This window comes from Salvelinus sp. IW2-2015, linkage group LG5 (genome assembly GCF_002910315.2).
Source record: "Salvelinus sp. IW2-2015 linkage group LG5, ASM291031v2, whole genome shotgun sequence".
NCBI lineage: Eukaryota > Metazoa > Chordata > Actinopteri > Salmoniformes > Salmonidae > Salvelinus > Salvelinus sp. IW2-2015.
In genome coordinates, this window is record NC_036844.1 from 25,532,263 (window position 1) to 25,548,067 (window position 15,805).

The 15,805-nt window shown below is 40.0% G+C and overlaps 1 protein-coding gene across 1 annotated transcript; it reads right to left on the reverse strand.

The window, feature by feature from the left end:
• Positions 1-5,787: 5,787 nt before the first annotated feature.
• Positions 5,788-15,724, reverse strand: LOC111964101 (cytosolic purine 5'-nucleotidase). Its single transcript, XM_023987825.2, has 18 exons — positions 15,411-15,724; positions 11,860-11,933; positions 11,541-11,658; positions 10,928-11,023; positions 9,415-9,506; positions 9,259-9,316; positions 9,038-9,131; positions 8,879-8,932; positions 8,646-8,729; positions 8,242-8,283; positions 8,041-8,142; positions 7,879-7,945; positions 7,498-7,668; positions 7,277-7,328; positions 7,136-7,196; positions 6,739-6,915; positions 6,524-6,619; positions 5,788-6,362 (listed from the first exon to the last, which is right to left on the reverse strand). The coding sequence occupies exons 1-18, from the start codon at positions 15,572-15,574 to the stop codon at positions 6,318-6,320; spliced, it is 1,647 nt and encodes a 548-aa protein (XP_023843593.1). The 5' UTR covers positions 15,575-15,724; the 3' UTR covers positions 5,788-6,317.
• Positions 15,725-15,805: the final 81 nt, after the last annotated feature.

A 15,805-nucleotide genomic window follows, 5' to 3' on the forward strand; every position in this document is an offset into this window, starting at 1 on the left:
TTTATACTAACGCGTTTGGAAATTACGGGGAGAATTGCAATTGTAGCGGACACATAGGTGTGGCTAATAGTGGGGTTTGTCCCTATATTTTTTGGTCAACTTTTCCTTCTTTGCCTAACGGATTGATTGTCCCTCCCTTGGCTAGGTAGCCTACCATTCATGAATTTGGGGGGTCCTCTGTGTGAGTAGCATTGGTTGGAAATGGCGGGAGCTCAGGGCGAAACTGGGAAGTTGGGAAGGGTGGAGATGGGAGTGATTTAAATATTTTTTTTATATAATTAAGGGAAGACAAAATCAAGAAAGACTTATAATTTTCTTGCGCATCAGGACCTTGCTTTAAAGACTGGGCAAGGAARRGCTCCCTCTACAAGATTCGACCAGCTTGTGATTTCGTATTGCTGGATTAACCAGGAAAAATGCATGTTTAGTCCTAAATCGATGTATCAATTATTTTATAGATATAAGAATTGCGAGGGACATTCACTATCATGAATTGTGCTTAGTCAATGCAGGCTACACTGTAACAAGTCGTCTGCGTGGTAGTGAGAGAGCTGTCACTCTTGGTTTGCAGATTGTGTCAATTCCTGCTGCTACTGATAATTATCCTATTGATATAGAAGTTGAAAGCTCTAGAAAAACAAAAAGGTTCGTTGACAAGTTTGTGCTTTTTCGGGTTGGTATTAGGCATTAGTGAAATATATGAATTATGTCATTGTAATGCATGGGGACAACTGGGGTGCAACAAACGTAGGCTCGGTTACAGGCTATTAATTTAGCCATTTTCAATAGTTTTCTTTTGACTTGTTCTAATGTAATAACACGTGTATTATATTATAGGGCCTAAGGTAGGCTATTCACAAGCTGCTCTAGATGAGTTTCATGAGTTGAGCGAAATGCAATGTTCAAAGGTTTTCGCCTGAATTGCCGACCAATGATATTCTTTAATATTTTGTACATGTTTAATTAACTTTTAAATTGCCTACCTCTGAGTTTCTATTTTGTTGCACATGTAATACAAAATATAGGCATAATAAAGGGCTGGTTGTTGAGTTAAGTCTAAACACAAAAGTGAACAAATAATACATGTGCCAGATTAATTTATCAGTACAAAGTCAAATGAAAATGTTGCACAGTAGCAACATGTCCCACTGTTCTCAGAATTAGAATACATTTCATTAGAACTAGTCATGATTCTTGGAAAACCATTCTTCTTTCAGTTGAGTGTGAAGAAAAACTTCCCTTTTTCATGTTGCCTCTTAAAATTATATTGGCACAATTCAACCTATATAGAATAATTAGATGATAGAAAAATGTTTGCATATTTTGTACTAAAGGGAAATTAATTAAAATAGTTAACATGTTAAGCCTACATATGTAGGATCTTAATTTGAGCCAGTTTTCTACAGCAAGAAAATTATCCTGCAGCAACAGGAAATGTGAATTATTATGTGGATTGTAATTAATGGACATTTTTGTAGGGGAAATTTTCGTAAGGGAAAAAAACGGACATTTTCATTTTTCATAAGGGAAAATCAAGTCTGAAATATCAAAATGTAAATTAAAAACTTCAGAAGCCTTTTTAAACTGACGACATGTTTTACATTTCCTGCATTGCAGGAATGTTCTCCTGCAACAGGGTGATCAAATTAAGATACTTTATCTGTATGTGATAATGATGCTTTCAACTTATCTAGTTCTGGTAAAATTTGCCTCCTTTAAAAATAGTTTGCGAGAGAGGGCAGGTAGTCAACTTGATAAGATTTGTCAGCAAAGTGCATGTTTTTTTCTGAGTTGTCTCCAGAAACTATACTTGATTATTTTCCTTTTTCAAATTGCTGCATTTCCTGGACTACTTGGTGTTAACTTTAATGAGTCTCTCTTAACATTGAATATTTTGTGAAGTTACAAATCAACATGAAGGTATAGAGTAGTAGCCTATTCTTGTTTTTAAACTGGGTCAGTGATTTACAGGTCAGAGTTGATCAGCCAGTGCTTGTTTGACAGTGTCATGGAGGAACAGGATTGGAGTAAGAAGCACTGCTAGCTTCAGATGAGGCTGATGGTGTCCATGTTGTCGTCCATTGCCCCTTTTCTATTGTACTACTGGGTATTGAGATGAGCAGTGCAATATTAAAAGGGCATTGGCTGATGAAACGGAGACCTACACCTCCCTCAGTCTTAACCCCTCTGAGTTGACAGGCAATACATATGAGGGGCCTACACATGTGTCTGTGTGTGAGGCTACAGGAACACTAAATACAAGGCTCCTTAATAACTTCTTTACAAAGATTGTGATGTTTCTGAAGTTGAACCACTCAGAAGATTTTTAGTCAGTACAGCTTTATAGCTTTTGATTTATATTATTGTGCCCACACGATACAAGTCAATTAGACAGTATTTTACAGGCATCATCATTTGACCTTTGGTGTGTACAGGTATCTGAAAAACAGTTAGATTTGAATGTAGATTCTATTTTATGGTTATCTATCCACCCAAGTAATGTCCAAACTATTAATGGAAATGTAAGCTACACATTGCTGCTTATGTAAAAGTGGTTTAGCTTTAGCTGGTTCTCTTCTATTGGCAACTGAGAATGGCTGTCCACGTGCTGACATGCTGAGGTCAGCTGCTTTGACAATGTTGCACTACTGTATCATTCATTCTAGCAGTGCAATAGTATTGTCATAGCATTTGGCCTCAGCTCTTTCTGAATTGGTGGTAAGGGGATGGTGGGAGAGACAGGAATAGTTTTATTGATTTCAATGTCGATGTTTCAGAAGTATTAGAAGTAATTCATAAATCAATCGTAGTCACCTCTTGTGAACTATAGACATGTGGCCACAGTGTGCTTTACTTAGAACAGGATCAACTAAAAGTAGCCTACACAGCACAGTAAAAAGTTTTATTTACCTCACTCAAGTATCCTAATTTAAGTGTGTGGACAAAAATATATTTTCCACGTAGTTATAGTGGAAAATAAAACATCTATCTACAGCATAGCTGTATACATTAGGAAATAAATGACTTACAAAATACTGACTGATAATATTTCAATGTAGTTAAAGGCAAGACAAAATAAATTTGGTGTATTTACTTTGTATTCAAATTCTTTGTTTTCTAAAATATCTCACATTTTAAAAATAGCTCTTGAAGGCTTCACTTTTTGTGTCTTAAAGCTGGATTCGAAAGTAGTATACAGTAACTTAGTAAAAGTATGTTGTTGTGTACCCACGTGTAAGTTCCCCCAAAGTAAATGAGAAAATGTTAAATAGGGGAGAATTGATGTGTGTGTTTGAGCATCCTTTGTGGTGGCAGGCAGGTCGGTGGGGGAGGGGAGTGTTCTGGAGGAATGCAGGGAGGCAGGTCCTGTTCAGTGTTTGCTGGTGGTGGGGGATGGGGTGAGCTGGGATGGGGGCTCAGGGAGCGCTCCTGTGTGTGTGTGTGTGTGTGTGTGGCTCTCATCTGAGAGACCTTCAAAAGGATCAGACTGCTAGGTTAGTTGGTTGTGAGTGTCATCAGCAAATTATGTTATGCTTCAAAATCATAAACTCTAGTATTTTTTTGCTCATAACTAAATCAAATGTATGTTTAAGCAAACAGTCAACTGCCAAATGCAATTCACTTTCAGTGGACGAGTCAACTATTTCTTAATGGTACAGAGAAAAAGTTTTAGTGTTGGAGAATATCTCAAGAGTAAGTACCTTGATCAGTGTAATGTCTGCCCACTGTTATTTCTATCTTTCTATTTAAAAAATAAAACCCCATTAATATATTTGGTTTATGCCTTTTCTGTCACTGAGCCTATTTTATGTTTCTGCAGCTACTTTCCCAGGCTTTGTCAATGGAAAAGTGACTTGATTTGATTTCACATTCAATTGAAGTCAGACAGTATTAGTAAGGTGGAGCAGATCTATCTCAGCCACTTGACTGCGAAATTCCCCCAGAGTGAAGAATGTGACCTGTTGAGGCTTGCTTGCAATGCTTTCTGGGAAATCCTGGAATGCGGGATGGTGGTGCGTCTGCAGTCATACCTGACTGGGTAGAACACTGAGCGTCCTGCACTGAATCCAACAGGTTAGTGCTTGGGAGCACCACTTGTGTGGGGCAGGCAACACCTACTATACCCCTTTAACTGCAGAGGATAAATTAATTAGTTAATTAGCTAGTCATACAGAGGACTCACAAGGCTGTGTGAGACACAATGTACTCCAAATGATTCATTAAAAAACAAGTTATGTTAATGTTAAGTCTCGGAATGTTAAAAGTGATGCTTTTGAGTGAGTGTATGTGTTGTGTGTAGTAAATAAAATGTTTTAATCAGAGTTTTGTGTTGGTCTGCTCTGTTAGCATGGGATTGCCTATGTTTATTTGATCAAAAAAATAAAACTGCAAAATTGTAATCATTAGATTAATATGAACTGTTGTCATAGTGCTAGAACTTTTCTTTAGATCTCCGACTTAATTTCCTTTAAGTCATTATTTAGGAAATGGGGAGTTATTACATTGAATCTGAATAATTTGATGAATCATTGAACATTTTTATTCATGTAAAGTTAAATAATCGTTCATATTTAATATATTTGAAGGTCTACTTGTAAAGGCCACTGACAGTTTTTTTTCTTGAAAAGGAATGATATGCAATTAAATATTGTGTAGTTATAGTCACTATACTCAAGGCTAACTGTAGTGATTGGTTATTCTATAGAAAGAGCCCGGGAATAACGAGGAGGCAACGTGGACACACGTTATGCGCCCGTGTTCCCGAACATCACCCATCTTTGGGGCCACCTTTTGCAGTTAAAAGGCTATCAGAAGAGTATGCCATTTGTTTTCAACCAGTAAATACCAGTTAGGCCTCGGTTACTACATGTGTGCCATGTATTCAATACCCTATAACTAGGGCTACATGTGTTTAATCATTTGAAGGTTGGTTAAATAAATAACTTCAATCTGCTGAAAACGTAAAGAATGATTACTAGGCAATACAAATGTCATAGGCCAATGAACACTTATAGGTAACGTGCTAAAATTGCTGCCTATGAATCTGTATTACCAAAAGCAAATCCTACAGAAAAATATTTTGACAGGAAATGCAGTAATCGGATGTCGGATTTTTTACGATTTGGCGAGAGGCAAGTTAAAAAACGTGCATTGGGCCAGCAGCACACGCTTGCACCACAATATGATGCGGTATACCTATTTGCACATTCAATATTCTTGTTATTTGATTTATTCAATTGTATTATTCACTTCACATTTCAATGGACCAGTGCATTAAAGGGTAAAGGCTTTTTAATCCATGTAATTGACTTTGAATGTGGAAGAAACAAATTTAGTTTATAGTGCGTTTACAACCCACTGAGCACAGACGTCAATTCAACGTCTATTCCACGGTGGTTCAACGTAATTTCATTGAAATTAGGTAGAAATAACATTGATTCAACCAGTGTGCGCCCAGTGGCAAGTCTCAATTATAAAAATGACGTCCCGCCCATAGGTTTGCATACAGTGGGTTGCAAGTGTTTGGCAGAGAACAGCGATTTGCTGCCATCCAATGGGCAGAGGGCGTCAGTACGCCTCAAGAGCCTTGTTTGTTACATTCAAATTATTGTTGAAACTACGCTGTAATTTTGTTTCACCGTTATAGAACGGATAAATGTTTTGGACTCATTCTTTTATTTTATTTATTAACCTTTAGGATGATCACCTAATTACATAACCCCCATGGGCTAGGGTAGGCTTCTAATACAAAGTAGGGTATGAAGAGTAGCCAACAAGAGAGCGTAATTATTTTAGTTTTTTTGTCAGATAGGTTTGTGTTATCATTTTAATAAATCCACCTAACCATGGTCACGCACCACAGGGCTAGTTACATACTTATTCATACATGAGCCAACCTGCATAATAATATACCACAAACACTTGACATTTAAATGGTCACTGAGCATGTTTCAGTTTCCATGCTCATTAAAGTTAATATACATTTGCACATGGAACAAAATCAGTATTGCAAATAGGATGTGTAAAAGTACTGTAGTTAAATAGATAAGCACACACAAAAACAGATAATAACAAATATTAACTTATACAGTAACCTAGAATCAGTGACATATCTATGTCTTCCCCCTTGACATACTGTCAAAAAACGAGTTATAAAACTGTCTTCCAGCAGGTGGCGCTATACATTTGATTATATTGTTGTCTATTAAAAAGCAGATAGAATTAATTGCCAGTCAAAAAAAACACACACAGCCACCTTTTTTGAGATATGGAGGAACATTCGGAATAACAGAATAATTGTTTTGGTAAATACATCCTCACGTGTCTTTCAGTTCCACTGTGTTATCTTCTTCACTCGCCCTCTAAGAAAAGAAMGTTTATATTTTAAAATCAATATGGACAATGAAGATAGAGACAACAAAGATATACTTTTTCAGGGCTTAAATCTAGACTGTTTATTTCAACAGAAAACGCAACATTTGTAAATAACAGATAGCTGCAAGTGTAGGTATGAGTGTCAAACCTTGGCTTCAGCTATCTTCTGGACATGATCCAGAGCGGAGAACTCAGGTGAGGGGAAGTTAAGAGGGTGATGATCCACCGAGGACTCATGGGGCATCTGGACAGCATCAGGGGGGAAAATCCATGTTTTTTCATGGTAATTTCAGCAAGGTATTTGATGAAAGAGTAGATACATGTCCCTGTTATTATCACAGGCATATCTTAACTGAAACTCACCAGGACAGATTGGGCTCTGAACAGGTAACTGAAGGGATAGTGGAGCAGGTTAATGCAGGTGGAAGAGTACAGGTCAGCGTAACGCATGAGCTGGCTGGCGAACAGAGTCTGTCTTGAGCCACTCCGCAGCAGGCTGCCCATCTGGCCATAGGAAAGATCCATCCTATAGGTCACCACCTGTAAGACACAAGACAGAGGCATAGTCACAAAATGCAGTTAGCCACACATTGAAAAACACAAAGCCAGACAAAAAAAAATTCTCACATAGGTGTAATTATGATAACATTTCAGATAAATATGACTGGGAAGCACATAAAAACATAACCTTGGTGGACGGTGTGTGGATGTATTAGAGCATTTCTCAGAGAGGGATTGTGTGTCAGTGGGCATGGTTTACCTTGATCCTGGTCTGAATGGCACTGATGTCTGGGCACTCTCGACAGCTACTGTCCAGGTGCCTGAGGGGAAAGGCCAGTCAGACTAACAAATGCAATACTAGACAAGTGTCACTCATAGAACAGAGGAAATGCCCACTCACTTGTACAACTCAGCTAAAAACACATCAAGATGCTTCAGCTCTTCAAAGAGATCTTGAGAAAAAAGCGAAACACTCGTCAAAACGGTGGCCTCAACTTCAAGATTACATGACCTAACAAAATGTATGCAAAGTGGCCATTTGATATCTGTGTATGGTATATGATATGTCAGTGTTAGGGTCACTGAGGTCAGGAAGAGGAGGTTGACCATGTTTGTACTTACGACTCTTCTCTGTCCACACCTGCAACTCCTTGGCCAGCTCAGGCACCACCAGGAAGGTCTTCCAACCTTGCCTCTTCTTGGACTTCAGGATGTCCCCAAAGATGTGGTCCCCCACATAAAGGATGTCCTTCCCCTTCACATCCAGCAGGTCACATACAATGTCTGAGGAGCCTGCAGGGAGGAGAGACAGATGGAGGGAGAAATGGACAGATAAGAGGATGGAAAGTTGACGAGATGTGACACCCACTGAAACCAAGATGGGTGAAACTGACTATTCCTCTCCCATCTTAATCCCTTTCTCCTATCTTCCCATTTCCTCTCCGTCCCTCTTCCTAGAATATATTACCTTTTTTTAACAATATGAAAATGGAAAAGTCTTGCCTCCAGAGTAGACTGTTCCATGCTGGAGGTCTCCAGTGTATGTTCCGATGCGGAGCTTCCCTGTGTTCTATGTTGGATAGATTAGAACATTTATCTAATTGTGTAGTGTGTTAAAGGATGTTTTCTATACACACCATGTGATGCTGAGTCAAAGGGCCTTACTGTGTCCACCTGTCTCAGCACAGTTCCCTCTGCAAAGAACAGTGGCTTCCTGGTATCCACGACGACAAGGTCAAAGAATGCACGCCACTGTTTCCTTGGGTTCTTATAAGAAAAAAATATTGAAATGTTCATTACAATCAATGTTAATTTGTTCCCCAAAACCTTTTTCCTTAATTTGAAACTGGAGACACCTAGACTAACCTTGGCATCTGGTGGAGTTTCGAGCAAGTATTTCATGATAGCCTAAGGAAAAGAACAAAGACACATCCTTCGTATGAAAAATAATACAATAGAATGGACATGTATTGAATACAATGGACATCATTCATAGAATAGAATGGACATCATGTATTGAATAGAATGGACATCATGTATAGAATAGAATGGACATGTATTGAATACAATGGACATCATTCATAGAATAGAATGGACATTGTGTATTGAATAGAATGGACATCATGTATAGAATAGAATGGACATGTATTGAATACAATGGACATCATTCATAGAATAGAATGGACATCGTGTATTGAATAGAATGGACATCCTTTATAGAATAACATGGACATCATGTGCCATGAAACCATGCAACATTAACATCTGACCTCTGTGTAGTTGTAGTCACTGTTGGTCGCCAGGAACACTTTGGCCACCTCCTTAATGCGAGTCAGGAGAACAGGCAAGTTTGGCTGTAAAGAGAAGGAAGTAAAGGAGAGGGAAATTTCATCTGGATAGAGAAATTATGTCCAAAGCACTTTGACAATATCCTGTATCCATAAAGGTTATCCAATATGGAACAGCAATCAATTGAGGGAGTTTCAAAGTTATTTTCACTCACATCTCTGACGACATATTTATCCAAATTCTTCAGAGTGCTTTCCTTCAGAATGCCCTATATGACAAAAAGGAGTCAGTCTTTACACAAAGACATACACACATTATGAATCATTACTGTCTATGTGTCGGGATGGCATGGTATGTACAGTATAATGCTAACCGTATCATGAACAAAGTCCATTGCATCTCGAACATCCTGGAACATACTTCTGAATGACATGAACAAGTCACCATGTTTGAAGCCTTTCTGGCAGCTTGGATAAACAAAAAAGCAGAGAAACGACAGTCACATTATTCACTTTTTAATGATTTACTATTCTCACAACTGTAAACAAAAAGAAAGGGTCAACAAGAAGAGGGAGGAGAAAAAGCTCCACTCACTTTACATATCTGCTACATCTGGTGAAGAGTTCCACAAGACAGCCATACAGATACGTCTCTGTGGGAGGAGCAGGAGGGCATTACAAAGTAACTCTACATTACTTTATTTGCAGTATGACTGTACATAACTACACAAAGTAATACTGTTGTTGCTACCTGAAAGGTTGAAGAGAGTGTTGAGGATATAGAAGCGGTCAGTGTTGCCTCTCTGAATGAAGTTGTTGGGGTAGTAGTCGTGGATCTTGTCCCTGTAGAGAAGGAAAGTATGCATACAACTAGCAAATTAAGAGTAATAATATATGCCATTCAGCAGACGCTTTTCTCCAAAACGACATACAGTCATACATTTTACATATGGGTGGTCCTGGGAAGTAACCACAGACGCATACAAAGACATGTATCATGACAAAAACATGCATACTGTGTACACACTCGGTCTGACAACCTCCCCAATAACAACAAACAGTTGCTATTGGAGCATTTCCAGATGATGAGTCATTCTGGGAGAACCCACTGAGCCAACAGATAACGTCCAGAGTGCACTTAACCCACCAGCACCATCAATGACAAGACCTCTCTTTGAGTCTCATGACTATGTTACGACGTCATTTGAAAATACCAGCATTTACACGTTTAGATTCTGTCAATTGCAGCTTTTGTAGGTGTGTTGAAGTTCAATCTAGAGCTGGAGATAGAAACATCCACAGGCATTCGCCATTGAAGCATCACTACTGTCTGCCTCACTGTAAGAGTATGAGGCAGAGATGCAGTGGATATTGAGTGGAATTGAAATGCAACTGGAGCCTCTCGATAGCTTAGCTGCTGGTAGGGGATCCCAAAGGCATCTAAAGCCTGATTTATGAATGGAGGATGGGCAGGCCCAAGTTCCCTCTGTATACATGTCTAACTGAAGTATAATCAATAGTCTCACAATCAATTTTTTTTTAAACAAGATACACAGTCCTTCATACAACACAAACTCAAAAGGAACACAATCATGCAATAACACACACATAAACACACGCATAGACATTAATTTGCAAATCCCATGGCACCAGGTGCTGGATATAAATATACTTTTTAATATTCGTGAGCTGGCTACATCACCATTGTAAGCCACTGGAAGAGTGAAGGATTCCAAAACAGTGCTGCTATTCTGCATCCAATTAAATGTTTAGAAAAACCTTTTAACATTCCTGCACACCTTGTAGTGTATCATGTTGTTTGTGAAACACAAGTTATTGGGGGATATTTTGCAGTCATTTGTCAGTCCTCCATGAAGGAATCAGGACAATGGGGGCTGTTTTATGTTGAAGGCTGAATATAACAGCAGTATGTAGGCCTACTGCGAAACATGCTCACAGCTAGATCTGACCAAGGTCAGGATCAAGCTCCCTTCGTCTCCAACATCCTCTGTTCCCCAATGCTGGAAAGTGGGCCTGAGTGAAAAAAAGTTTGGGAACCTCTGTGCTCAATGACTAAAATGTCAAATGTTCCCCGCTTAGATGACTTTGTAAAGCGATTGGGCAGATATGTTCTCAGTGACAGTTGACCCAAGGACAACCTTTTACAAAATGACAAACAGTATACTCAGAACAAGTCATCACCACACACACACACACACACACACACACACACAAAATTGTATTTTCTGTGATGTAGCACTCACCTTTTTAGAAATGTGAAGCCATGACTGCACAGCAGAATGTTTCCATTCGAGTCCACCTTCAGCAAGTTCCCATACATTGTGTCAAACACCAGGCCACTAGAAAGGAGGGAGGAGCGATTGGGATGAAAAAGAGGAAGAGAGAGAATGGGGATGAATAAAGTTATGCAGAGATATGCAGAGAGAGGAATGGATTGGAGAGGGCAATATTATATATTTTAGATGTGTGGTTGTTCTTGATATAATCAGTAGGTTACTTTTTATTTCTCCTCTATTTTGACCGATCTTGTTATACTGTTACCAGGCCTTCGGGGAAACTCTCTGCAGGAGGTCTGTTTGTACTGATTAAATTGTAAAATGTCAGATGTTTCTCCAGCAGTGTCACCCTGGGCCAAGGACACAGAAAATAGACTGCACAGAGCCACAAATGGTTTAAAAAAGAATGGTTAGGGGTAATTTCATAAGTAGCCTCCCATGAAGAGTCCCATGCTAACTAACCATGGTTTGCATCTACCCAATGTCTTTGTGAGTACCGGGTCATGTTATTTACTACCAAACTAAACATACGTAAACAGTATGTAAATGTGTGTGAGATCAACAGAATGAGAGAACTTACCGAGTGGGGAAGGTGGGGTCGTAGTTGTAACGCAGTAGCTCATGGGGATAGCCTATAGACACCAGCCTGTCTCTGAGCAGCTCAAAGCCTAGATCCTCATAGTCAGGAGACTTATATGCTACACACACACACGAACTGTCAGTACATTCATCAGTGGAAATGTTACAATATTTKTATGCTCATATACTTAAATCTGTGAGACATAGCTACTAGATTTCCATATTTTCTCCCCAAAAGAATCAGCCTTTTTTTTGCCCTTTACCAGTACAAGCACATCTCTTTGTTGGAGTAGGTGTACTGGGCTACTAAATGAACCTACCTGCCAGCGTGTAGTCCATGTCAAAGCCATAGCATTTGATGTTCTCCAATGTTACACTTCTATTGACGAACACCCTGTAATCAAAGGAAAACAGGACTGACAGTTGGTGTTTCTGGAGAGATTATCTAGGACACAAACATGGGTCAGTTGAGAAGCTGATATGGGTATGCAGAAGCTTTTCAGGATACCCAATCAGCTGTAAAAGGGTAATTTATAAAGACTGAATGGTGTGGGTTGAATGTGGCTCTAAATCTGACCTGTTGGCTAAGACAGCTGCAACCTAGAACTCATTTTGACTCAACTTGCTTCAACATCAAATTGGTTGTCATTTCATTTTTAAAAGCCATTTAGTCTAATATTTCTCCAAACCATGGAAATCATTCCACTTGAGCTTAATGGGGCTGGTCAAATTGGGATATGCCTCACCAACTAAACTCTTGGGGACCAACCATTAAAGAATATCTTCAGCTACACAATCAGTCAAATCAGTTGGTAGTGCCGTAGTGGGCTCTATATCCTACAACACTATATCAATAGTTCATTAACATCTGTCATCGAACCTGCCAACATGGGCTAGACACACTAAGAGTATCCGACAGCCATGTTAATCTAGAGGAAGGTAATTTAAGGTGAAGGCTTTTTGTATTTATGGTATTGGCAAAGATTTCTGAGACGTTATACCATTAGTCACGTACCATGATTAATGTATCATGATTCAACTCAATGAGCCCACTCTGCATTTGATCAAACTCTGCAGTCAGTGGTGCCGTAGCAGAAACTGTGGTCGCACAGTTCACACGTCACTTCAACTCTCTAGTATCTACCACACAGAACTCCCCTCTTCATTAACAGGTTTATATTTCAGCAATGGATAGCCTATGTAATAACAAAATCCATGTGTTATAAAAAAAATGGTGTTAAATAAAGGAGATAGATTGCTGTATTCAGAAATCTCCAGTGCCCTTAGCCCTACCATTATTTATTGTTCCCCGAACATAGCATTTAATTAGCTAAAGAGAGATTCATTTTGTTCAGTCATTCATGACAGGTTGACAGGGTAACCACAGAAGGGTTTCCTGTGTCACCAGGTGATATGGAGCCTCTSTCAGTGACATCCTGGGAGAGAGACCCATTTCCCTCCTGTCTGAATGGCCTACACCTCACCCCATCTGTCTTTCCCTCTCCAGCTCTTGCCAATAGCAGCCAGCTCAAACATACAGGGTTGCTGTTAATAATTCACCTGACAGCTCCTGTTCAGGAAGTGTGTTGCTAAAGAAGCCTTATGTGAGCGAACATTCACTCGGAGACAGTGAGTGCCTGGGATGTATGAACAAGGTTACTGACGGAGTATATCTGGTTTGAAGCACCCTATGAATGGTGGACACTGGCGGTAATTGGTGAAATAGTCTACCTAACACTGGTGTATGAGGATATCGAATTGTCCCCAAGTGTGTTAGACCAAGTGTGATTTACACCTTTATTAACTGAGAATTTGTATAAAGGTTAGAAAACTTGAAGACCTGAGATGCTCTTCTCGTTTAGAACACAGACAAACAGCTGTCCCATAATGTGGAGGAAGAACAGAAATGGATGATTCTTACAATCTAGGTCTGAAAGAGAAGGCCTCCCTGAACTACCATTCCAAATCTCCACTCGTCTTCCAATGAGAGCAGGTAATGTAAGAGTATGTCTACCAGATCTCTCTGTGCATTGTCAGAACCTCTAGTGGAACCTCCTCGGCTCACAAAGACCCTTGATGACTTGATGCCTGAGGCAATTGCCTCTTCTGCCGAATGGCAAATCAGCCACTGAGTGTAGGCTACATTTTCAAAAATGTGTTTAAGTTTAAAATGCTCATGTAAAATATTGTAAGTACGTTTTCTCCAGTTAAGTTTACAATCACTTTTCTTCAAGTTGTTGGAAAATTATTTTATATGGGTGTACCTTACAGTGTCTTCGGAAAGTATTCAGAGCCCTTAACTTCCTCCACATTTTGTTAGATTACAGCCTTATTCTAAAATGGATTAAATAGTCCCCCCCCCCCTCCAATCTACACACAAAAACCCATAACGACAAAGCAAAAACAGTTTTTTAGAATTTTTTGCAAATTTATACAAAATAACTGAAACATCACATTTACATAAGTATTCAGACCCTTTAGTCAGTACTTTATTGAAGCACCTTTGGCAGCGATTACAGCCTCGAGTCTTCTTGGGTATAACGCTACAAGCTTGGCACACCTGTATTTGGGGAGTTTCTCCCATTCCTCTCTGCAGATCCTCTAAAGCTCTGTCAGGTTGGATGGGGAGCGTTGGTGCACAGCTATATTCAGGTCTCTCCAGAGATGTTAGCTCAGGTTCAAGTCCGGGCTCTGGCTGGGCCACTCATGGACATTCAGAGACTTGTCCCAAAGCCACTCCTGCATTGTCTTGGTGGTGTGCTTAGGGTTGTTGTCCTGTTTGAAGGTGAACCTTCACCCCAGTCTGAGGTCCTGAGCGCTCTGGAGCAGGTTTTCATCAAGGATCTCTGCATTCATCTTTGCCTCGATCCTGACTAGTCGTCCTGTCCCTGTCCCTACATCCCCACAGCATAATGCTGCCACCACCATGCTTCACCATAGGGATGGTTCCAGGTTTCCTCCAGATGTGACGCTTGGCATTCAGGACAAAGAGTTCAATCTTGGTTTCATCAGACCAGAAAATCTTGTTTCTCACGTTCAGAGTCTTTAGTTGCCTTTTGGCAAACTCCCAGCACGCTGTCAACTGCCTTTTACTGAGGAGTGGCTTCCGTCTGGCCACTCTACCATAAAAGGCCTAATTGATGGAGTGCTGCAGAGATGGTCGTCCTACTGGAAGGTTCTCCCATCTCCACAGAGGAACTCTAGACCTCTGTCAGAGTGACCATCGGCTTCTTGGACACCTCCCTGACCAAGGCCATTTCCCCCCGATTGCTCAGATTGGCCGGGCGGCCAGCTCTAGGAAGAGTCTTGGTGGTTCCAAACTTCTTCCATTTAATAATGATGGAGGCCACTGTGTTAGAACCTTCAATGCTGCAGAAATGTTTCGGTACCCTTCCCCAGATCTGTGCCTTGACACAATCCTGTCTCTGAGCTCTACGGACAATTCCTTCGACCTCATGGTTTGGTTTTTGCTCTGACATGCACTGTCAACTGTGGGACCTTATATAGTCAGGTGTGCCAATCAATTGAATTTACCACAGGTGGACTTCAATCAAGTTGTAGAAACATCAAGGATGATCAATGGAAACAGGATGCACCTGAGCACAATTTCGAGTCTAATAGCAAAGGGTCTGAATTCTTATGTAAATAAGATATGTTTATTTTTATTGAATTTGTAAACATTTCTAGAAAACTGTTTTCGCTTTGTCATTACGGGGTATTGTGTGTAGATTGCTGAGGAAATTGTTTTATTTAATCAATTTTAGAATAAGGCTGTAACGTAACAGACGTGKAAAAAGTCAAGGGGTCTGAAYACTTTCTTTAGGCACTAATGAAAGGCATAATGCATATTATGCTACATTAAATAACTCACTTGTGCTGATAGTCCCTGTTCTTCACCATGGGTACATCGAGCGAAACGCTCGGGTCTGAAGTAGGTTGATTTCTCACAATCTGAGTCGGATCCTCCATAGTCGTCGCCGTTTCAGCCTCTCTAGAGAGGCTACCCATATCAGATGCCACTATCCCCCTCAGCATTAGCTGTCATCTCACTATTAGCCTACAAACTGGAGAGGCATTTAAAGTTGTAGAATATGCAGATGTGTTCATAAAGAGTTTCCCTACACGTCAGTAAACAACAACCACTCCCCTTCATAAACGTCGTAACTCGGTAGTTAAGTGGGTGTGGATGCTCTGGGACCTAGGCATCTTGCCCATGAATTGATCACACGTACGTACGGCTGACTGAAAGTTGGCTTAAAACACCGA

Coding starts and splice junctions, on each gene's coding strand:
- LOC111964101 (XM_023987825.2), bottom strand. CDS start 15,574: ATGCTGAGGGGGATAGTGGCATCTGATATGGGTAGCCTCTCTAGAGAG. Junction 9,317..9,414: donor CACTCTCTTCAACCTTTCAG/GTAGCAACAACA, acceptor CTCCTCCCACAG/AGACGTATCTGTATGGCTGT. Junction 9,132..9,258: donor AGATGTAGCAGATATGTAAA/GTGAGTGGAGCT, acceptor TGTTTATCCAAG/CTGCCAGAAAGGCTTCAAAC.